Here is a 24,737-nt window from a genome sequence, read left to right on the forward strand (position 1 = left end):
CTGTACAATTAAACACACTCATACCTTACTTTCTGCGGTGCAGCGACACAGGCAGCAACATCAGCAGCATGCAATTATCTAACATTGCGGCTGGAAAACAATAGCCCGTTTACTGTGCTGCGAAGTAATTATTGGTCTCGCAGGTAACGCGAACGGTCATCAGTATTGTTTTGCGTGCGAGGCCGGCTTAAAATACGCATTAGCAATCAGACTGTGGTTTTGGAAATTTTCTCTGCTTAGGAATTGACATACCGCTCGACAACGAAGGCGACAATTAAGCCGAAATTTTGATTGGATTTGCACGCAAATTCAAGTGCTTAACACGAGGAAAATCAGTTAACAGTGAAAAACAACAATCACTTCATTCTTGTTACTTTTACTACTGAATAATACAACAAGAGTGTTTTTATCTTTCTTCAGTTACCCAAGTCCAACCCCTTAATTAAAACCTAATTCTAACGCACAGCGCGCGTGAACGAACGTCGGTAATTTCAAACTGATTGAGAGAGGCAAACGCATAAGCGACTACCCACGACGTCTCAAAAACTGCCTTTTAAAACCTAAGCCAGGAACCAATAGTCAGTGCACGGACTTTCGAAACCACATAACCTCTGAGAAAAACACAAAACAATCTTATAAAAGTATTTACTGCAAAAATATCGTGTCGACTACGAAATAAGATACAAGATTAAACTGCATGGTAGACAAAGCTAAGTTAGACAATCTTCTTGATTAGGAAGCTGATGATTAATGTTTTGATTCTAAGTAAAATATATGAAATCAATGTTGCGATAAAATGTTTGATTAAAAAATAAGCGCTAAGAGTATAAATTGTATAATACTCTATTCTATATAGGTGAGGTCCTACGGCGAAGCATGTCAGGGGACCTGGAATGTAGAGTTGCATCATTATCCCGGAGTTGAGCAATTTAGGATGTGGAACATTTTGGTGTTCTTTGTTTTTGTCTTCTTTGTCGTCATTGATACGCAATATACTGTAGTGTGGTGTATTGCATAGATACTGATGTGTGTGTCTCATTTGTTAACTACACTTCCATACAAACACACTGTAAACACAAAAAAGGTAATTACAGATTATATTATCGCTATATATAGCGTATGTCTATGGCAACCATTTTCATTTATACAGTAGGGTGACCGGGTGGGGGAAGTTGGGACTCGGGCAAAGACGGGTACCCATTTGATGATAGACAAAACCAAATATTACAGTATTATTCTGACAAATATTACAGACAGTATTTTCACGGCCCAAAAAAGTGAAATACTTTAAACAGTTTGATTTTGTTTCATAAAATTTGAGAAAAAACTAAGATAAGTACATGCGAAAAATGGCGGGTCAATATGTCTTACATTAGGAATAAAATTAGGAAAAATATTGTTTTAAAGTTATATACAAAGTTTACATGGCAAAGGATCTAGCATAGGTTGTTATTTTGGTAGGGTAACTACATGTTGCAGAATACAGATTAAACTTGTTAATATATTTTTGTCCCGCCTTCACCCACTTTGGAATTGTGGTGGTTTTTATTGTCAAACTTTTAGGGGTTAGTTTTATTTACAACTCAGGGGTTAAGTGTGATATACCAATATAATAAAAAATGTATGAAAAATCACAGGCACTTGGAGATAATTTATAAGGAGCAGCTTGTTCATGGTATCACCTAAAACTGTCATGTATCTTGAGTTTGTAAATATTGGGTATTATGTGCTTAAGTGTCCCATCTTTTCCACCCAACTATATACAGAGTTAGATCAACGTATATATCAGTGTACTAACTTACTTACTTAGCTAATATATTAAATACTGCTGATTTTATATGGGTGAGGTAGGCGTAGGCCAGAGTTGCCCCTTACCCCGAAACACAGATATATATATAATACTTACCAGCAGTCATCACCTCCCGTTGTGATGAGCCGACTATCATCTTTCACGAACCTTGCGTTTGTCACGTGAGCGGAATGACCCACGTACTTTCGATGTTTCGCCTATCATGACGGTTTTCATGATTCATATGAATTATATCAAGACTTAAGAAATATATCATGAATCATATAAATGGGTTCATGGATGCTCCATGTGAATGAATGTAACTTGTATATCCTCGCCTGACCGGGCAACGACAGTCGGTTATAACACAAGTTTTCTGTTTTATACACCTTGTGGCCCAAGTTGTCTTGTATGTAACTTTGTGGGTGATTGTTTTCCACAACTCATTGGACAAACTTATTAGAGTGACCACTAAGTTGAAGCAATTGTCAGTAAGTGTATTGCCCAAGGACACGCAAACCCACAGTGGTAGCAAGCACTCTACATCATGGTTTATAAAAATATCCTGATTATACAAACAAGCCACTCACGAATTTATCACGGCATGGGAAATCGAAAAGCTTCACGAAACCAAAATCATCTCCCGTAGCAACAGCGTTCCCACCACGCGATACATTGGCGCAATTGACGTCACCACGATCACAATTCTTCGGCCATATGCCAATCACATCATCTCCCAATACACTGTAGGTAATGTAAGGGTAATGCATGACATGTCTATTTTTTAAAATTATTTTATAAAAAAACACAGATATACTACAGTAGGGTAAGATGGATAGTGGTTACTATTAGCACATAAAAACTGGTATTTCATAATTATGTTTTTAACAATTACCAAAACTCTTTTAGAGTTGTGGAGGTTACAGTTATATAATTCTGTAAATATTATTTGTTTGCTATTTTAATCTTTGCTGCCTTAACTAAATGAAAAATAAAAGTTATTTATTATTTACATAGATTAGCCAATGTTCTATTGAGTTTCTTATACCTTGTATATGAGTTCCATGTTATTTTGTTGATGATGTTGCTATCAGTAACTTGGTTGCCACTCGGGACTTGAAACACCAACTGTTTGTATGCGCCCGTTCCAACCTGGTGGATTGTTACTTGTATTAAAGGTTTCATACTCAGTGTCAAGTTGTAACATAGTTGGCTTCTCATAAATACACTTTTGAGCTATAACATGGTATCTAATTGTCTACTATAACAGGGTTGTCTACTCTTATTTTAGAGTTATAACATGGCTGCATTGTTATACACTACCAAAGCATAACAATAGTGTCTTCACATATAAACATACATTTATTACACAGCTACACCAACCAACTACCTGTATATGCTTCCCATCCACAGAGAAATCCATCTGGAACACAAAGCTTGGTATTTGTTTACAATATCCCACCCTGTTCAACTGACAACCTGCGCTCAATTCATAGAAATCTAATGTTTGTTCCGATGAACCGACGGCAAGTATGTGATCATCTGGTGAAAACCTGGATGAAATTTATCTCATGAGTTTTATGTGAATCAAGATGATTATTGTGACAGCTTTTATATAACTTGCTAATTGCCATTATAACACGTCATTAAAACTTGCTTAAGATAAAAAAGAGTTTTACATGGATTTTTCGTTAACTTACTGTTTAAAATATTTTAAAGCATAAATATTTCTACCATAGTTTCACATTTATTTAGGAGAAGAGGATAAAGTTTTGATGATGGTGCTAAAGGGGCTTAATGAACTCTGACCCTAATCAAAGGTGCCAGGACCTGCCTTACTGTGGATAAGGTGTAAGGAATATTGACCTACTATTATATAACACTACTTCTCCCTTCATTATTATATCGCTTGTAACTGTGTATATCACTACTTTTGTCCCTTGTACTTTTCAACTATTGTTGCCGCGCCACGAGAAGATAAATAAGTTACATCCATTCACATATTTAACAAGCACCCACCTAATATCATAGATAGCACCACTTCTATCTCTTCGCTTCACCAACACTTTAAGTGACACAACGTCCAATATAAGAAATTCCCCGTTGTTTTGCCCAACTGCTATCTTACTCCCGTCATGACTAAATGAGCATGCACGTGATCCAGCCGTGAGTGAGATCTTGTGAAGCATGATCTGTCACAGGGAAATGAGACAAACCTTATATATAAAAAGAAAAATCAACCAAATTTCTTAAAACATAAAAACCGTAAAAGTATATACAACTGGAAACCATAGCCTGCATCCTTAACTTTATAGTTTTTTAGTCAGTACAAAGTAGACATAACTTAAACATCTTAAAAATACACCATGTAAGACAGAGTTATTAACCATCAACACCCATCCACCTTTTCATTGACATCCCATATCCTTGCAGTTTTATCATCAGATGTAGTGCAACACATAAGTGATGTAGGATGACACGCCAACCCCCATAATTCACCCTCAGTATGTCCATATACAAGCGTGGTACAAGCTCCATTCTTCTCACCTATCTCCATAACCTCGGAGTCTTTGGTTCCAACCAATATCTTGCCCTGAATAGAATTAGTTTGGTTTTGTTTTATAGGTGTGAAGTTCCATGGTAAAGCTTGCCATGGAACATGGACTTGAAGCCAGAGTTGATCCATTCATGTCCTTGTTTAAGATTATATTACTTTAAAAAGGAGATTTTTTGGCATAATACAATTTGTTTGCATGTTTTTACCAAATGAACCAACTTTTTATCTGTCATACGGTGAGGTCATCAGGGTTACCATTAAAAAAATTAGAAATATTTTTTTAATAAACAAACAATGTAAAGCACTCACCTTTCCTCTACACACTGACTTGACAACATTAGTTGACACTTGGAATGCTCTACACCTCCTCATGTCCTGATCCCATAGTTTAACTGCCCCCCCTTCCTTTGTCCTAGAGTAGGGGATATCTAATTAATACTGTCCCTAAGGATTAGCTGAAGTCCTATGGCATGTTATAAAATTTAAAATTCATCAACCCCTTCATGATAAATTACAGTGCAATCCTAAACTTGACATGAAGTTATCTTAAAGGCAAATATGGTTTGTGTAATAAAGCATTATTTCTCCACAATTCAATTAGGTGACAAACACTTATAAAAGGAAATACCCAAAATGATATTAATATCATGCTAGCAATGTTGCATCTCCACAGAAATAGTTTTCATTATGATTATACCCATGTGGCATAAAAACCCTCTGTACAACATACAACACTTTAAATAAAGCCAAACTCACATCTTCTCCTTTCCTCCAGTTACAATCAATCCATCTCTTAAAGTTGTGAACATTGAAAACACGGGCCCTACGTGTGCTTTGGCCACTGTGCGTGAAAGTACGTGGCCCTTCCATACATAAACGTCGCCATTCATTGCACCAGTGTATGTTAGGTTCTCCTGGGAACACATAGTATAATGAATAAGTTTTAATTTGCAATACTCTTGTAAAGGTCTTTATGTACACTGACTATCTTACATTTAGAACAACAGCTAGTTTTCTGCACGTGACAGACAGGAAAATTACAAATATTCTCAAAAAAGTAACCTAATTTTTGTTTTTACAAAGCTGGCAATCCTGTTATATAGGCAAAGTCTTTATGCTTAAACTATATTGGCATATTTTGTTTGATAGCTACAGTGGCCACTTTTGTCCAAGCATTCATTTATCAAAAATAATACAACTATTGTTTCTATAGCATCACCACACACACGCAAATACAAGCATAACTTACAGCACCAAACGCTATACACAGCATGGTTTGAGCTTGTATTCCCTCAGTTGCGCCCAACACTCCACGTTTACCAAGCAATGCTGAACCGCACACCTGTAATGTTAAAACAAAAAAGCATTATCTTTGTGTACATTAATTATTGTATCGTTGTACAGGATAAAGTTTGAGATAAATCCCAGATTCTCTGTCCTGCCTTGTCATAGGACTACTACAGGTAACTCCATTAGTGTTTGATTGACAGTTTGGTTGATGATGTCATCAAAGTAAGAATTAAGTTATTCACAAACATACAAATCATTGAAATAACCTTCAATACATCTTACCTGCCAGAACATAACATGCTTCACTCCAACAGTTACAAAGGTGGAGTCCGAATCGGGCCGGAACTGTGCACTGAATATACGGTGGTTGCTGCAGGTGTGGCTACACGCTTTTAAACCTACATTGGGATAAAAACATGGGTTGAGGTATTTTGCAGTTGAATATTTAAATGTTATAACACCATTTTTTTAAGCTGCTTAAAGCGCATATACTCATTCAGTGAGGTTTAATGATTTTTTTTATTTTGGCGTTCTCTAATAGTCTAATAAACTCTATAAATTAAAAATATATATATATAAAAAAATTGAAGTATACTTTTTTTTATGGCATCTTGATTCAAAATATTTGTCTTGCAAAGAAAATATTTTTAAGTTTTTGTAATGTATAAAATTTTATTTTTTCATTATTTTTACCTTCCTGCCACCTCCAAACAGCCACAGAATGTTGTTCATCGAGACCAACAGATAACAATAACTTTCCACTTGCACTAAAGTTAACAGAACACACCCCACCCACATGGAACCCCTTCAATATAGATAGTGTTTGCTTGCTTGTAGCATCCCATACATGAATAGTGGGGTTGCTGCCTATCTGACCTGCAAGTTTAAGTTTTGTCAATATGTGTAACAGTGCAACAGTGTCAAAAGTAATTAAAGTTATATAGAGCACAAAAACACAAAGTAAAAATAATTTTAACACATCAAAACAATAAAGTATATTATGAAAGTTAATTACTAAGTTCCAATATTTCTTTAAAATTTTAGCAAATGTGTTTTGATTTATATGAACATAATAAATTTAAATAATGTCAATCAACATTCTTACTCTTTTAAACTTAATTAAGATTAACTTAACTTATTAAACAGCAAATTATCCATGATTTCCATGTGTATAGTAAATACCACATACTGTTACAAATACAGGTATACAGTATCCATCACATGTTACTTACCAGTTGCGATAATGTTTGGAAACTTAGGATGTTGATTGACATTTAAGCTGATGATGTCATCAGTGTGTTCGATATAAAAGGATTGTTGGCCACTTGCTAAGTTGTGTACGATGCCAGTACCTGGGGTTTGAAACAACTTTGTAATGATGGTAGCTAAACATAATCATGAAAATAAAGTTAAACTAAACATACAATGAACTCAAAGTCAGTTAACACTAAATGAAGGAAAATAGATTTTCTGTAAAGAAAGAAGTATATATAAAATGAAAATGTACATAAAAATATTTCTGAACTTTATATATTATATAAATAAAAGGTCTTTGGGGCACACTATGAGACCTGAGATTAATGCCACAGTTAGGCCAATTAGCCCTTTTTTGGTCTTTTTTCGAATGAAATTAAAACATGCAAAGCTTGCCAATCAAGAAACACCCTTAATAAACAATATACAAGCATTTCTATGTCATCATAATCTTGCCAATGCTTATTTACTAAAAGTTAAACAAATGTTACAACTATCAATACCTGCTGCATGGTAGACAATCTGTGCACAGTCATCTATATAGTGTAAGTTGTCCCTGCAGTCAAATCCACGGTACCCGAATATGTGATGTAACTCAAGGTCATTCACCTTGTTTACTGCGACCTCATTGGTCCGTTTAACGCGATCACTTTTGGGAATACCTCGGCTGACTGAAAGTCTAGGAGTGTGGGGATTAATTTGCGGGTGAAATACTTGGCAGTGGGGTGTGTGAACACACCATGTTTATAGTGTGTATATAAAGACACTCATGTTGTAACTGGACAGTGAGCATGAGGTATATAAATACATCATGTGTGTCTGGTGCATAAGAAGACACACATGGTTTAACTCAACAGTAAGCATGAGGTATATGAATACATCATGTGTGTTTTGAGTATAAGAAGTTGCCCATGTTATAACTCAACAGCGAGCATGAGGTGTATGAACACATCATGTGTGTCTACGTGTCTGGTGTATAAGAAGTCTCCCATGTTATAATTTGACAGTGAGCGTGAGGTATATGAATACATCATGTGTGTTTTGTGTATAAGAAGTCGCCCATGTTATAATTTGACAGTAAGCGTGAGGTATATGAACACATCCTGTGTGTCTGGTGTATAAAAAGACACCTATGTTATAACTCGACAGTAAGCATGAGGTATATGAACACATAATGTGTGTCTGGTGCATAAAAAGACAACTATGTTATAACTCGACAGTTAGCATGAGGTATATGAATACATCATGTGTGTTTTGTGTATAAGAAGTCGCCCATGTTATAATTTGACAGTGAGCGTGAGGTATATGAACACATCCTGTGTGTCTGGTGTATAAAAAGACACCTATGTTATAACTCGACAGTAAGCATGAGGTATATGAATACATCATGTGTGTTTTGTGTATAAGAAGTCGCCCATGTTATAATTTGACAGTAAGCGTGAGGTATATGAACACATAATGTGTGTCTGGTGCATAAGAAGACACCTATGGTATAACTCAACAGTAAGCATGAGGTATATGAATACATCATGTGTGTTTTGTGTATAAGAAGTCGCCCATGTTATAATTTGACAGTAAGCGTGAGGTATATGAACACATCCTGTGTGTCTGGTGTATAAAAAGACACCTATGTTATAACTCGACAGTAAGCATGAGGTATATGAATACATCATGTGTGTTTTGTGTATAAGAAGTCGCCCATGTTACAACTCAACAGTAAGCATGGGGTGTATGAACACATCACGTGTGTTGCGTGTATAACAAGCCAATCATGTTATAACTCGACAGTTAGCTTGAGGTATATAAAGACATGATGTGTTACAACAACTTACTTCTCCACTTCATCCAATTCCTTAACATTAGGTTTAGCACCGGTAGTCTCACGAATATTATTGGCATAAGTTTTACTTCCATAATCCATGTTCTTCTCACGATTTACATCGCTGTCATAACCTGGTAATGAATATGATGTGAAAACCTGCAAACACTTTAAACACTATAGACAACAATGACAAGGTATCTTATCTGACCTCCTTCTTCTTCTGAATCGGTATCGGAATCCTCGCTATCTCCATGGTAACGTATGTTGTTGGGTGATGATGCGTTACGAGGGGATTCCCCGTTTGCGATAACAATAGCTTCACACGACCACAGGCAAAGGGAGGTGTCGGCGCCACCTATTGAGCAGAGTTGACTGGAGTCATGGGACCATCGAACGTTGGTCACGTGCGCACTGTGCCCAACGTACTTCTTAAACTTGGCGTGTTTACCCTGGGGAGAAGGTATGGTGAAAGTTCTTTTTTTGTTGCTCCTTTAAAGAGGGGGGGAAGAAAATTTGTGACTATGATCCATTGGTGGCATGGCACAGTGGTTACCACAGGGGATACGGGCTCAAGGCTCGACAGCTACCACTATAATCAGCCATACATTATAAAAAGTTAGTATTGATATTTAAAAAAAGTGGTGGGGTTGGTTGAAAAAATGTTTGAGCTAACGTCATCATTTGTTTTCAAAACATAATGGCATATTGCACACAACACACTTTTACACCTAACATTAGTGCTTGTAAGCTGTTGTTTTTGAGACTTTATGTTTAATTCTACTTAACAAGACCTATAAACAAACCAAACAAAAATATAAACAAAAAGACATGATTATAAAAAAAACGGCCAAACTACTATTATACAATAGAGTACATAATATCACAACTCCAAGAGCACAAGCAACAATACACCAAACATTAGATTAAATATTTACCTTAACAGGGAATGTGAACAACTTTACGAAACCAAAATCATCTCCAGTAGCGAGAAGTTTCTTATCCTTGGTGAGTGAGCTTGCATTTACATCGGTCACATCACTGTATGATGGCCATATACCCTGTGATGGTTGGGGGGGTTGGATTCTTAAACTGCTTTTGGATGCTAACCCTTGGCACATATGTAAATTTGCATTGTCAATTGCTAACTTGCACACACAGTGCACAGCATTTCTATACCAATGGGGTGATTAACTTACGTATGGCTTTGGGTGTATCCATACACCACATGCTCAAAGTCAACCTACCTCACATTGCTTCCCAAGCACCCCTGTCCATGATGACCATTCAATGGAGTCGTCACTGCTTATAGTTTGACGCTTGCCACGTGGGGCTTCGAAATACAACAACTCCTTTGCACCACTGTTCACACACAACAACTTGCCTGTAAAGTGAAATGTTAAAGTAACTTTTAAGCTGTGGTTTGGTTTATTTTGGTTCGGAACTAATAAATGCAATCCTCTGGTTCTTAAGCCTATATTGCCATGACTACCTTGCCTTTATAAATTAATACATTTTTTAATGTTAAATAAGCATAAAAACAGAACAGATTTAATCTGCACAACAGTTAAAATGAATAAAAGGTTTGGAAAACACTTTAACACTGTATTCTCTTTTAAAAGCCGTTTACCCACCAATTCAAGATTTAACGAACCTAACAGCAAACCACCACAACACTAATACGCGCATACCTCTAGCATCCCAATCAATATGAGTGATGTAACTTGAAGCTCCTTTACATATTCCCACCCTCTTACTATTCAATACATTGTAGATATCAACAAAGTTATCATGGGAAGCCACCGCAAGGTACTTCCCCATGTCAGGAGAAAATCTAAACGGAAAAAAATCTTAATATAGATAAGTTGACATTGCAAACTACATCATCGCATCATAGTTAGTTTGCCACTGTATGCATAGAATAAACGCTGAACAGTTTATTTACATTCTATAAAAAGAGTGCAGACTGATTAGAATGCACAGTAAGGAACCTAGGATATCTGGAAATTTCTACCTTGTTTTCCATATATTAAAAGCATAACTTTCCTCAAACTGTGCTACATATAAAGGCACTACCAACTGTTCACAAACAATACTCCAGATATCTTGTTATTACGAGCTCTATTGAAGCTACTTGTTAATACACAATATATTCACCTTATATCAGAGATTGCTTCCTTTCTATGATGAAACTCAACCAGGTTTTCCAACGTAGTTGAGTTAACAACAATAAAGCTTCCTGTGTGATGGAATAATTATTTTAAAATGACAAGCAAGAAGCACCAGTGCAAACACAAGTGACAATAACTTAATAACCGTATCGTTTTAAAGGCTGTTCTACACTACTACTAATATTAAATACATTCCTTGTGTGCTTGATATTGTGTTATCAAACCCTGATAAGGTCTTGCTGAATGGCAGACGAAACATTGTATGTCTGGTAGCAAATGGAATATACCAATGCTATTTCCATTTGTTGTAAAAAAAATTACATTTTTACCATAGTAACCAATAAGGCAAAAAGTCTATATCACATTTCCTCATAGCAGAAACAACACAATAAAAACATCCACCCACCGTTATTACACCCGACAGCAATAGCGTTCCCATCTGGAGAATAAGCGCAACACTGCCCTCCAACGGTGAGTTTCCTTGAAGCGAGCATCCGTTGTTGTTTGGTGACGGTGGCCCACGTGCGCAATGTGCGGTCGTTGGACACAGTGGCGCATTCCTCCTTGGATGGGTGGAAGGATAAACCCCATAACTCACCTTCTCCGTGGCCCTGTGGGGAAGATATTTAGCACAGGATGCCACAATAACTATGGCATGAAACTAAGGTCCGCCTTATGGCACACTGTAGGACTAGGACCAATATATGGAACTTTACAAATACTGTTTATGAGTTAAAGAACTTACTTAAAAGTTATATGTTAGCTCAACTTACCTGCATTAATATAGTGATTGGTCCACTTTTATCTATCTCCATAATTTCACTGTTCTTTGTCCCAATAAGTATTTTTCCATGACCTAAAACACATGTATTTTACAGTAAGTATTATTATCATACAATGAATATTTTCTGTAGGGTGCATTCCTTTATGTTAAATAATAATCACCAAACAAATGATGTTGAAGTAAAGGATAACTATGGCCCAACCCCAAGACATGCATGACATAGCCCCTTTCAAGACCTCACCCATACAGAACAGAAACCCACTCACCTAGATTAATGGACCTCACAGTTGGGTTTTCTTCCACCAGTTTACTTTTACATTCCGGTGCAATATTAGCAGATATCACGGGGTACGACTTCAAACATCGCTCAAAGTTTTCGTCCCACAAGCAAACAACGCCATCTTTTCCACCAGTCACAAATCCCTGGGAACAACATTAATTATAAAAAGAAGGTGTCTAAGATATAGAAGACACACATAGATTTGCTTGTAAGGAATAGAAAAGCTCCCTTTGTTAGTGTATATATGTTTCTCAGGTCAAACTTTTGCCCAGATAAGCATGTTAGTAATTTCTTGGTCTCTCACAAATCTTTTAGAGAAAATTTTACGATCGCTAACTTGATTAGAGATATATACACACCATTAACCCATCCTTTTACTCAAGAAACCATGCTAGTTATTTTATAAACCGCCTTCATAAACATACTCAAAGCTGGTTTCAAATTCCTACTTATGAGTTAAACATTAGCACAACTAATCAACTACTTACTTACCTTATCAAGTGCATGCATGGCAAAACAAGGTCCGTCGTGAGCTTTCTGGGTTCGCATTAGGTTATTCCCCTCCCAAATATAAACCTGTAAAAAAAATAATTTTACAGTTAAAAAAAATAATCTTGTATTTACAAAAAATGTTTTGATCATTTTTATCAGGTTTATTCAGTCTGTAATTTCCCAACCATTTAGCCCAATAAGTTACAGGTGCCCCTGTATATTTAACATTACATGCACTCTTTTATAGTTAGAAATTTATTTTACATGGGTAAGGTCCTACACCGTAATCTGCCATAAGCCCCAAATTTAGAGCAGAGCTGGCCCAACATTGAATTCGCACAGTCTATTCTATACGGGTGAGGTCCTACAGCGAGACACACCACGGATTTAAGCAGAACTATACATACCTGTCCATTAGCTGCACCAGTATAAACCTTGCCACCTTTTCCATAAGCAAGGCACAACATGGTATCCAACTTTCCTATGTTACCAAACACACCTCTGTGTGATGTACAACCACCACCTGTGATATAATTCATGGAACACTTGTTTAAAAATAATTCATAGCATACTAAAACACTGTTCAAATCTGCATGGTACACAAATGAAGTACGAAGGTATGTTATTAAAGGATAGGATATTATTGAAAAATGATTTAAATATCTTAACAACCAAAATACCTAGATAAAGTATTCACAAAAAAAATTGTAAAGCTTTAAAAACTTACATTATTTCTAACAATCACAAACAATATAAATGAACAACAAAGCAAATACACAACCCACCAACATGCTGCCAGAACTTAATATGCTTCACACCCACTGTAACAAGTTTCTCGGGGTTACAAGGATCAAACCTCACTCCAAACACTTTATCTTGATAAGTCTTTGACGTCGCTAACCTTTGACCTCGTTTCCAATCCCATATCGCCATCGAGTGATCATTATCCAACCCGATGGAAACAAGTTTCTTCCCATCGCCTGCATATAAAGGGGTGTCATTCACATGCGTAACACTAGGGGTGCCACACTTTGGGTGGAATAACACCACAACTTTTTTAAACAGACATGATATCATAGTATTACATATAAAACAGCATTGACACTACTGTTAGATGTCTATACAAACAGGCAGGGCCAAAGTATGTCCCATTCGCATCATTATACATTGAGTTTCCCTATGTTTGGTGACTATGAATGTAACTGTGTAACCCCAGATTTTTATATACAACTTAATAAATGAGTGAGTAGACATGGGTAATTTAAAAGGTCATTGATAAGCCATAGTTTACACACCCATGTATTAGAATTCAATTAAAAGGGGCAAGTACCTGAGAAATCCACAGAAGACACCCCTCGTTGGTGAAATCCTTTTAATATCGACAACGTAGTCATGCTCTCTATCTCCCACAAGTGGATAGCTGGATCTCGGCCAACCTGGCAGATGTTAAAATTTTAGAACATTATAAATAACATATTTTAAGAGAAATGGTAAAAATGTAACAAAAACTAACAAAAATGAATATAATTAATTAATTAACAATATTAAAAAAAATTAACAAATATCGTTTTAAACACATTTGCCAGCCTTTTTGGCGCAAAGAAAAACATTCCTAGTCCATCCCATACTTTAGGTGTAGGTTAGTAGTTTAATAAATATTAAGCATAATAAACTAATGCGTAATGTTGCAGAAATATTGCTATCCTGATATTACTGAGTTTACTGTAAACTTCGTATATTTTAGAGTCTCGCCATTACAGTAATTGTGTTTAACTTTATTGTGTCTGCTTTGTATGTTAAAGTAATGTAGCTTGCATAAAATAATTTTTTGCAATTTGTTGTTTAAACTAAGCTGAGTCTTGGCACTAATCTATTGATTTGTTTATGCCACGTCATAATCACTTATTGCATCATAAAAACCATAATTAAATTCATTGTGACCTAGCATGAATCGTGGAAATTGGAAATGACATTCTGTTAACCCCGAGGGGAAATGGATGCAATAAATGAAATGAGTTGGAAAATATTGAAGGTTATCTAATATGGTAATATTTGTGTTGCTGCAATGAAGTAATTGTCGCCCACTTAAATACCTTTAATAACTTTTGAATCTTGCTATATTGAAAAAGCAAATACCTCCAGTGAAAAGTGCATAACTAAACCGAATTACAACACATAATAAAAATTAGACCCTAAACATGCAAAAAACTCCAGTAACACCTGTTTTCTCTGCCATCCCATGTTTGGTGCTTAAGTCAGTGATATTTACTGCAAATATGAAACATACCTAATTTATTGGTTTGTAATGTTTAACGAATATCCCTGCAAAGGCTGCCACAGGTTTGGCACCATATTATGACCTGATGATATATCTGAATATACACCCAATAAATCCTGAACTAACCTGGCCAGTTGCCACAATATCCTTGAGTGGGTGAAGATTTAAACACAAAATATCATCGTCATGTTTATCATAAAATTTCTGCTCATGGCGATCACGTGAATACACGATACCAAGGGCAGCCACGTGATACACAACATCACCACCTTGTGTGTAGAACGTGTTGTCTCGACAATCATAACCACGGTAACTGAAAACAAAAAACAAGAATTCACCCAAACACTTAACACCTTAAAGTTATTATTTATATATCTTTCAGAAAATTGAAACAAAACTGATTCCACAGCAAAAAAGGTAATGCTTATGACAGGCATTTTAGTTTATTTATTAAAATAAACATTTAAGGTATTTTCGGAAATGGCAAAAATATATTTTTGAGACACAGCAATGATAAAGAGGCCACTTTGGTCTTAACACAACCACTACTCACCCGTAAACAAAGTTAAGTTTAAGACTCGATGAGTCTGGAGTTTGCGCTCCATTCTTCTTCTTCTTCTTCCCAACATCAGATCCTTCATCCCGGGATGCGTGCTTCAACTTTACCAGGTCCTCTTTGTAAACCTCACGATCGTAGTTGATCTGGAGATGCGATGTGATGAAAGGAAAGTAATTAAAATAAGTTTTTAATACACACAGTATTTTTAACCCTTTAGATTACATCGTAAACAAGATCATTTTTCGTTTGCGGTCAAATATTACTACAGATATCTTTTTTGACATTATTGTATCCATAATTGTTTTTTAAGGGGTAATTGAAATTCATTATGTTAAAGACATTAAAAAGGTCAAAAAACACTATGTTACATTAATATTTCACACACCTGAGCTTCTTGTTCAATCTCTGAATCAACTTCAGCCACGTCGGATAAATCAGAATCTGATCCTTCACTACATGAGTCAGTGTGGGATTCTGTGATTAATATTGGGTATTATGGAGACAATGGTGACTTGATATTAAATGAATTGTGGATTCTAAAGTAAATTATAACATTGTGCCTCTTAAATGCTAAAATACCAAAAATAAAATGATCATATTAATGGAAATGTTCCGTTAATATCAGTTTAATTTGACTGAGCGGTTATTTATATTTTAATGCAAAATTTCATGGAAATTTTAATATCAATTGTACTGTAATGAAAATAATTTACGAATAACTGTTATGAATATGACATCATACATAATCCTTGAGTAAAAGAATTTGCATCAGGTGAAAATGTCATATTTCACTATTTAAAGTTTTTATCATTTTGAGTCAAAAACTTTATGCGAAATATAATATTTAACTTTTAAATAAGCTATCTGACATTTAATGCATGTCCAAATTTTCCAATGGCAGATAAAGAAATAAAGAATAACTTCAGAGCACCCCAAACTCCCAATTATATTAAACATGATGTTTGTGGTGATAAGATGATATGGTAGATTTAATAAGGGTTACGTAAGCCAATACTATATAGCAGAACATGCATGTGCACTTTATTCATAAATAATTAAACTAGAGATATAGGGCAATCTTAACATGCTTTTAATATTATGAGGTTTATTGAGTTTGTGGTGTATTGTACATGAGAAACTGACAAAGGCCTTTCTATTTATTGAATCTTTTTAAACTGAAAGTATTTATGGAAGGGTAAGAGTAGGTTAAGGTGACTGAGTAATTTAGTCTTACATTTTGTTATACTTTTTCCTTCAAATTTTAAAATATGCCCAAACCAGCTTTTAAATATGAACAAAAAAATGAAAATTCCCTCGCTACCTTGCATTGACATATTGTTCCCAATGTTATGTAGTTCATGTTGGTCAACCACCAACTTCCATTGAAACACTGCATGATCAGCACCTCCTGTTGATAACATCCATTGCTGGTCGCTACTGATACGCACGTTGGTTACATGGGCAGAGTGGCCGACGTATTTACGAAACTTTGCGCCTGGGTAAGAAAAATGTTTGGTGTTGTTTTCTTTTTACCAATTAACAACAACTTACAAAGTGTCGGCCTCAGTTGTACAAACAAAAAAATTGTGCGACAAACAGATCAGGAATTAACCAGTTAGTTACACACGTTATACTACTCACCTTTTTTAAGGCTTGGAAAGTTAAACAGCTTCACCAAGCCAAAGTCATCTCCAGTCACCGCCACCTCATGTTGGAAACTAACATCGATGGCGTTCACATCATTTATCTGCGTGTACTTGGGCCATATTCCATTCACCTCTGACCCCAACACACATGTCCATGTCTGCCACTGTATGGCACGAATCTCCTCGGCACTCGTCACTTGCCGACCACCTGTCAATTAAAAGTGAAAACCTCTTAAACAAAACAACAGCCTACACTTCATTCAACTTTGTTCTTTACACATCACCGTATCACAACAATTAATACATTTCTTTCACTTGCCACATAAGTGACATGATGACGACCCCTCTTTTTAACATTTAAAAACAAAGATGAAGGCAAAATGACAATCTTGTAGTGAGTTACACCATAGGAAAAAGTGTATATTTTAAGAACCGAAATAGCATTTTTTTTACATAATATGTTAATACAAAAACTGGTACACTTTTTCAAACAAGCAAAAATGTATTTTTAAAGTAATTTTACATATAGGACACTTTGCTTTTTACTATAATATACCATAACTTGCACAGATTATTTTTTTTAAAAACATGAAAGTGTTTATTTGCAATGCATGCCACACACACTGTATACATTGACTAACATACCAGGCATAGAGTAAACAAGTCTCTCCCCTGCTCCATCATTAGTTTGAAGGTACCTTGAATCAGCTGACCAATCTATATGGGTTATAAAGCTCGAAGATTTGCTGCACGTTCCTACTTTCTTGTATCTGGAATGTTTGAACCATTAGTTTATATGAATGTATTGGCAATATGAGCATATGCTTGTTAAAGGTGCAATTCGCGCAAAATAAATTTTCAATAATTTGTTTATATAAATATAAGGTTACATTAAAACACATTGATATGTGGCTGCTTAACATATAGTCAATAGTCAAATTCACTAAATAGAAATGACAACAAATGAAAAAAAAACAAACAACAAATAAATTTAAAATTGAAATATTTAAATTTTAAGTGATACAATTGCCAGTGAAATAGGTAAAGTAAATGTTTGCAACTATATATTAGACACTTTAAAGTGCATGGATCAGCAAACAGGTGCTTAGAAACCAGGCATAATGGTTTAGCAATTTAGCAAAAAAAAAGGTTTTTAAACCTTATCTTCAACCTCAGGAGCTCCAATTTAAAAAAAAAACAATTTTACTGTTTTTAATATTTAATTTTTTTTTTGTGACAAGATTATAGTTGATTAACAACAGACACCTTTTTACCTTTGAGTGACTGAGTAAATATCAACAAAGTTATCGTTGGAAGCCACAGCAAGATAGGATCCATCGGCTGAATATTTCATCTCATGAAGAACTTCCTTTCTATCATGTATATGAGCAACCTCTGTCATATCTCTGTAATGGAGGGATTGGTTTATGCTGGTATTAACAAATTATTTATTTCAATATAAGCAATCATGGTATTCATTCATTGCATAACTCTAACTTTTTAACACACAAAGTGTGATATCTTCTTCCAAATTTCTACGTCACTTTATCTTATACGACACATGATTTTTCAGGATTAAGAGCTTGATGCACCTAACACTAATACTCACTGTATCAACACATAACAGTATATTACTGCAAACAAATGCACTTTAAACATACTTAAATATATTGTAGCATTTTATAAACAAATGTATTTAAAAAATTATAACCCAAGATGTTTCAATTTATTTCAAGGGCTTGCAAGCTTAAACATCACCCTTTCTATCGTATCAAACAGACTTAAATACATTATCTCTTATTTTACAATAATATGCACTTAACGATACAAACTATAATACTACAAAGAACAAACACTTGGATGAAACTAACCTCACACGTAGCACATAGAACGATCCATTCTTACAACCAACAGACAACTGAGTTCCATCCATATTGAAAGCACACGACCTTGCTTGATGTTCAAGGTTACAACATGCAAGTAACGCATGGTCCATAAGGCTCCATAACCTGTTGATTAAACACAATACGTTAAGAGTGACTGTGGTGAAATATTACCTTTTAGCATCCCAGTTTCAAACAATAAGATTATTTATGTTTGCCGATTGTGTGTAATTGTATTTTTAAAATTAAAATTAAAGTTTTAAAACAAGGTTGACATCGCATGTTTAACTGTAGATTCTTCATATTCTGTGTTGTAAAACATATATATATAAGATTCTTTGTAGTAAATGTGCATTACAGATTATGTTGTACAATGTACATGTGGTAAGTTACAACAACAAGTGCAAGTTACCTTTTTTGTGGTTAACTTAACAGTGTAAATGATAAGGATAAACAGATATAAACAAAGAAATCAAGACAAAGTTATGTTCAATTATATTCCATCCGAATTTTAATCGATATAGGACATAATAATAAATAATATTGCCCATAAAATATGCAGTATGGCGGTTATTGATCTAAATAGCAGTGATATGAATAAGAGTATTATCCAGGGATGAGAATGGAGATGACTTTTTGATGAAAAAAAAAACAGAAATACCAAAATGTGCGGAAGATTCTCCTTCCTGATTATCAAAGCTTTGTGCAACTGTTAGAACTGATTCAATTTTAGACAACTCATCCTTGTACTCAAACCACTAGTTCAACACATAAGTCTAATGTTAGAAGTCCAAAAAAATATTGAAAACATGTTGTGTTCGATTTGCCCTACAATTACAATATATGCACATCAACCAGCACTAAGCTGATTTCCGCAAACCCTATGTTAAAGTATAAGCAACCCATGAACCCACCTTACAGAGCAGTCATCACTTGCGGTAGCTGCAATAGGTTTGCGAGGGTGAATGCTTAAACCCCACAGTTCACCCTCTGCATGCCCCTGGGTGAGGGGTGAGGGGTTTTCTCTGTCACGCACAAGGATTTCGAAAACCTCACTGTTTTGGGTCCCGATAAGAATGCGGTCGGAAGCCCAGCATACTGATCGAATTGAAACACCTGGAAAAAAAAATTTTTGATTTAGCTCTTTAAATATGGTAATAAAAAATCATACATTAGCAAAAAAGGGTATTAGCAGCAAAACAAAAGTCCAAAAACAAGCTATTATTAAAATACTTTATAAAAGCATGGTTGCTAAACCCACTACAATACAGTAAAAGATTAAGCTGGTAAGCTAAGACTGCAGCACCCATGATAATGTGTTTCCATTGGGCACAATAGAAACTTAAAATTTTTTCATGGTGTAAAAATGCAAATAAAATTTATTTTATTGCTTTATGTGTTTAGTTAATTTTGGCCAACTCCTAAATTCCAGTGCATCATTTACTGTAACCGTTGTTTTGCCTGCCATACTGCAACACATTAGAGTAAAGCATGGTATCAATAATGGAAATGGTCCCCACCTTTATATCCATATGTTGTGTCTTTGAAGTTGACTGTAGTTAGTGGATTGAAGCTTGTGTCCCACAACTTAACACAACCATCCCTGCTCCCAGTGGCATAACCATCCGTGCTCTTATGTAAGGTGAACACTCCACCCTGGTGGGGGAAGATGGTTATTGATGGCATAGTTATAAGTTGCAATGTTGCATTGGATAAAATATCCCCACCTTTTGTTATTATTGTTTCGCAAACTCAGGGTCAATAAGGTTTTATGCAACAGTCAATTTTACAGTGGAGAGCATGTTTGAGTTGCAAAATGTAGTCATAGCGACCATTCAAAAAACATTATCTTTATTTAGGTAGGAAATTTAATTAGTTCCATATAGATTTGGTACATTGTTTAATTATTTGGCGGCATTGGCGGGCATACCCAAAAATCATGCGTTCACTTGTCATACTCTACAAACCAAACTTTTTGTTCGAATAATCTAAAATAACCACAATAAAAGTTAAAAACCCAGTATTAAATTCTCCCCTAATTAAGAAATGACAACACCCAAACAAAAACATAAAGACATCGATTTTAACGTTTACTCTTGTGATTGTGTTGGTCAGACTTGTCACAGTGGGGACGAGTTATTTCTCATTAAAATTCATGAATATTGATCTCTCTTATCAAGATTCCTTCACCCACTAGTCGTGTTCATGGGGAGGAAATTTAGGTTGTTAATATTAATGTGATGGGAACCGGATTAAGGCGGCCACTGGGTATGATAAACCGGTTTTATCTGGTTCAATCCATACATGAGTCAAGCAAGGTTATGAAGAAGGAAGTAATTGATTTTGGCAGACTTTCAAAATCCTTTTACATTAGGCAAAAAAACTGCCATTTAGTATTTATTACTAAGGATTAGTTTTAAAAATACAAGAGCAAAAATACTGGGGTCAAAACATTTTGAATCACTTTCTTATTTTTATAATATGTGTTTTGAATTATACGTTTTAAATTAAACAAGAGCAACTGCCATTGTTGGTCTACCTGGATGTCAGCCACTGCAGCAGTTTAAATATTCTTACTACAATTATGCAATAATGTGTTGCTAGACTCAAAAACAGCAGAAAATTTCAAAGCTAATTGTGGTCTCCTAAATTTTTTTGGCAGACTCCAATCCAAAATCATAAAACTTCTGATCCTTCAACCGGCATGGGTTTTACTGCATGGGTTTTACTAAAAGGAAGCCTTACTGATAATACTCTGGTCACAACCAGCTTTCCATTAATTTAAATACAAAAACAAAAACACTTTGAATAGTAATACTTCAGTAGAATTTAACTGATTAACAAAAAATTTTGATCTCACTTTACTTTCAATACTAATAGTGAGATTCCCTTGGGCAAGAAAATAATCAATAAAAATATCATAATTTGCTTGCAACGGATTACCAACGTACGTTATGTGCAGATGAGATGACACGTTCAAGATTATTATCCCTCCACACATAAATGTCTCCATTTAAAGTTCCACTGTATGTTAGATGGTTATCCGCACATGACACACATAGCACTGTTTGCTGGTCGCCAACTTTACCAAAAACACCTCGTTTTGGTGTGAGAGAATTACCACACAGAGACCAGAACTGTAAATGAAAAAGTTAAAGCAAGAAGTAAATGAAATTAAAAGCAGTATAACAACACTTAATAGCAGAGATTTTATATTCTATAATGATGAGGTCTCTATTGGTGACGCCGAACACCTGAGACATATAGGCAAAAGTTGGCCCATTTCCCGGCGATACTCCCGCATGGAAATATAATTAAATCAATGTTTGGTTAATGGATTGATATAATTACATGACTCATGTATAAGAGGCATGGCTGGCATATTTAAATGCCAACCAACCTATTTAAAATTAAATTGACATTATGCTTTGGCCCCACAATTTTAATATTAAAAATACCTATTAAAAATACCTATAAACCTCTATTTATAAATAAAACTTCTTTTTTGTGTGCAACTTAGACAGTATTGGTATAAGTTACTTTCTTTTGTTTTACCCAGTGTACTTTTACCAATGTCACCCCACCGTTTTATTTGTAGTAGAATAAAAACATATATACAATATATTTTGCCCCAGCAAAAAAAATAATAGGCTATTATTATTGCAAAAAATCAAAACAAATCTATAGGCTGTATATAGACATAATATAAAACACAATTCTAAATATATATCATTAAATATATTTAAAAAAAAATGTTTTATCCAACCAAATATATATTGTATACCTTAATATGTTTCACTCCACAAGTTACAAGTCTCTGTTCTGATGTTGGGTCCCAAGAAATATCAAATATCTAGAGTACATGGGTTGGTATAATAAGTATATAATCTATCAGGTAATGATCAGGGATATAAATATTTAAATTGGGTATTGAGTCAGACCTTGTACTTGCACAATTACCCATGAGAATGGCATTGTGAATATTAAAGAAAATCTAAGCAATCTCAGTAACTCTATTTGTCAATACAACTGATTTAAAATAATCTTACTCAATTTTTCTTAATTTCTGAATGGTTGTAGTATTAATATGTTTTGATCTGTTACTAACTATTGAAAAATGTTTAAACGGTCCAAACCAGACATAGACTACTAGTATTAAACATTGGTAAATATTTTTCTACTTATAGAATTGGAAGCATTTTACTTACCCGATCAGTGTGACCTTTAGCGTTTGCGATCATTCTTCCTTTCCTCCATTCCCAAACTACAAACGTGTTGCTACCATCCAACCCTACTGACGCTAATCTCTGTGATGAAAATTAGCAATGCGTTCTTGGCTTTTAAATCTTTCATAATTATAGTAAACATACATTAGTTCTAAAAAATTAAATCTATATATATATATTTTATTTTAATGTTTTAAAATTTAAAATAATGTTGTATGCAAGAATTCAGCAACTCACTCGCATTATATATTTCAAGATTTTAAAACTATTAGAACAAAAAAAACAATAATTAAAGTTTTTACACAAGCTTTTAGTTCATCTGCAAATATATCCGCCTATCCAATATATTGTATGTTGTAAACATTTTCAATAGGCTTCTAATTATCAAATATTGTTAAACACTTTACCTGTTGAACTACACAGCAAATTAAAATTTATATTCATATATGAGTAACACTTAAAATAAATAAAGAGGATAAATAAAAATCTGGTTTCCGCTCATATAAAAATATGTATATAACCTACTTCTCCTGAATGGCTGAACATAACACTTGCTACTCCATGTGTGTGTTGGTCCTTCAATATTGATACAGTTTGCATCGTCTTTGCATTCCATACACATATATAAGGGTCCTTGCCCACCTGGCCAGTTGCCACCAATTGTTCATGTGGATGCAAGGCCAAACTAAAGGTAAAAGTAAGGTATTTTATTATATGGACATAAATAAATGTATTAAACATGGCGAATTAAACTCTGTTAGTTTTGACTATTAGAGCTTTTAAGTTTTCTTGGTACAAATAAATAAAAGCATTAGGCTATACACTTTAAATTAGTACTGTTGAAAAGCAACAATGCATTTAAAATTTAAAAAACAAATCAAAATATGGTTAAACATGACCATAAAAGTTGACAAAAACCAACTTTAAAATTTTCCAATTACCATGCAACCACAGTATACAAACAGCACAATATTGTGGATAATAACAATAAACATATAAATAATCTAAATTGAAACCATTATTCAATAACAACAGATATAACAAAGACTTTTAACCTGATGATGTCATCATTATGACCAAGAAAAAACTTTTGTGTTTGTTTCCTTGGGTTGTGTACGATACCTACACCAGCAACAAAATATACAATCTCATCAGAAGAGACGTAGAACAAATTGTTTCTGCATTGATGGCCTCTGTAATGTTATTTTCATGTAACTGACAGGTTGTTACTTGCACTTTGTAAAAATCAATATTTGTTACTACTTACTAGGATTAATATATAGTAACAAAATCCTGTCTTTCGTATTGAATAATTCGTCTTTTTAAAAGACCAAAGTCAAAAAATAATAATTATTCAATCTATGGAACTTAAATTTCTGTATTTTATATTTATTATAATATACTAAAGTGATTACCTATCTGCATTTATTATTATACAACAACGACTCACCTGTAACCATACACCCAGTCCAGACGTAATTGCGATTTCGGCGCTGTTTTATCTGTCATAGCCGTAATGGTATTTAAACCTTAATATAAATAAAATAGAACAGCCTATGATCCTTCTAAGTGTTCGCCAAGCTATTGCATCTGCAAATGTATCGAATGTTTCGCTAAATATATTGATTTATTGGCTATGCAATCCTACAACGTACAAAACCTGATTTAATGCTAGCGTTGTTTTGAAATTTCCCAGTTGTTATCGAGAC

The 24,737-nt window shown here is 34.5% G+C and overlaps 1 protein-coding gene across 1 annotated transcript; it reads right to left on the reverse strand.

Annotated features, from left to right (window-relative positions):
• Positions 1-631: 631 nt before the first annotated feature.
• LOC149729464 (echinoderm microtubule-associated protein-like 6) lies at positions 632-24,667 on the reverse strand. The gene is made up of 43 exons (XM_089887117.1): positions 24,479-24,667; positions 24,084-24,221; positions 23,554-23,713; positions 23,011-23,109; positions 22,587-22,655; positions 21,754-21,939; positions 20,323-20,458; positions 19,717-19,918; positions 18,791-18,928; positions 18,194-18,325; positions 17,565-17,689; positions 16,915-17,127; positions 16,595-16,768; positions 15,659-15,747; positions 15,268-15,416; positions 14,841-15,027; positions 13,767-13,872; positions 13,222-13,416; positions 12,844-12,959; positions 12,437-12,520; positions 11,931-12,087; positions 11,654-11,736; positions 11,287-11,491; positions 10,867-10,948; positions 10,401-10,543; positions 9,957-10,093; positions 9,648-9,770; positions 8,921-9,161; positions 8,723-8,843; positions 7,394-7,569; positions 6,869-6,988; positions 6,330-6,512; positions 5,919-6,034; positions 5,596-5,688; positions 5,103-5,260; positions 4,656-4,758; positions 4,194-4,382; positions 3,809-3,981; positions 3,180-3,342; positions 2,838-2,941; positions 2,380-2,533; positions 1,907-2,007; positions 632-1,067 (listed from the first exon to the last, which is right to left on the reverse strand). The coding sequence occupies exons 1-43, from the start codon at positions 24,535-24,537 to the stop codon at positions 1,043-1,045; spliced, it is 5,907 nt and encodes a 1,968-aa protein (XP_089743243.1). The 5' UTR covers positions 24,538-24,667; the 3' UTR covers positions 632-1,042.
• Between the last annotated feature and the right edge of the window lie 70 nt (positions 24,668-24,737).

The sequence above is a fragment of the Ciona robusta genome, chromosome 10 (genome assembly GCF_009617815.1).
Source record: "Ciona robusta chromosome 10, ASM961781v2".
Taxonomy (NCBI): Eukaryota; Metazoa; Chordata; class Ascidiacea; order Phlebobranchia; family Cionidae; genus Ciona; species Ciona robusta.

Coding starts and splice junctions, on each gene's coding strand:
- LOC149729464 (XM_089887117.1), bottom strand. CDS start 24,537: ATGACAGATAAAACAGCGCCGAAATCGCAATTACGTCTGGACTGGGTG. Junction 13,417..13,766: donor GTCTTCTGTGGATTTCTCAG/GTACTTGCCCCT, acceptor CTTTATATGCAG/GCGATGGGAAGAAACTTGTT. Junction 9,162..9,647: donor TGTTCACATTCCCTGTTAAG/GTAAATATTTAA, acceptor CCTTCTCCCCAG/GGTAAACACGCCAAGTTTAA.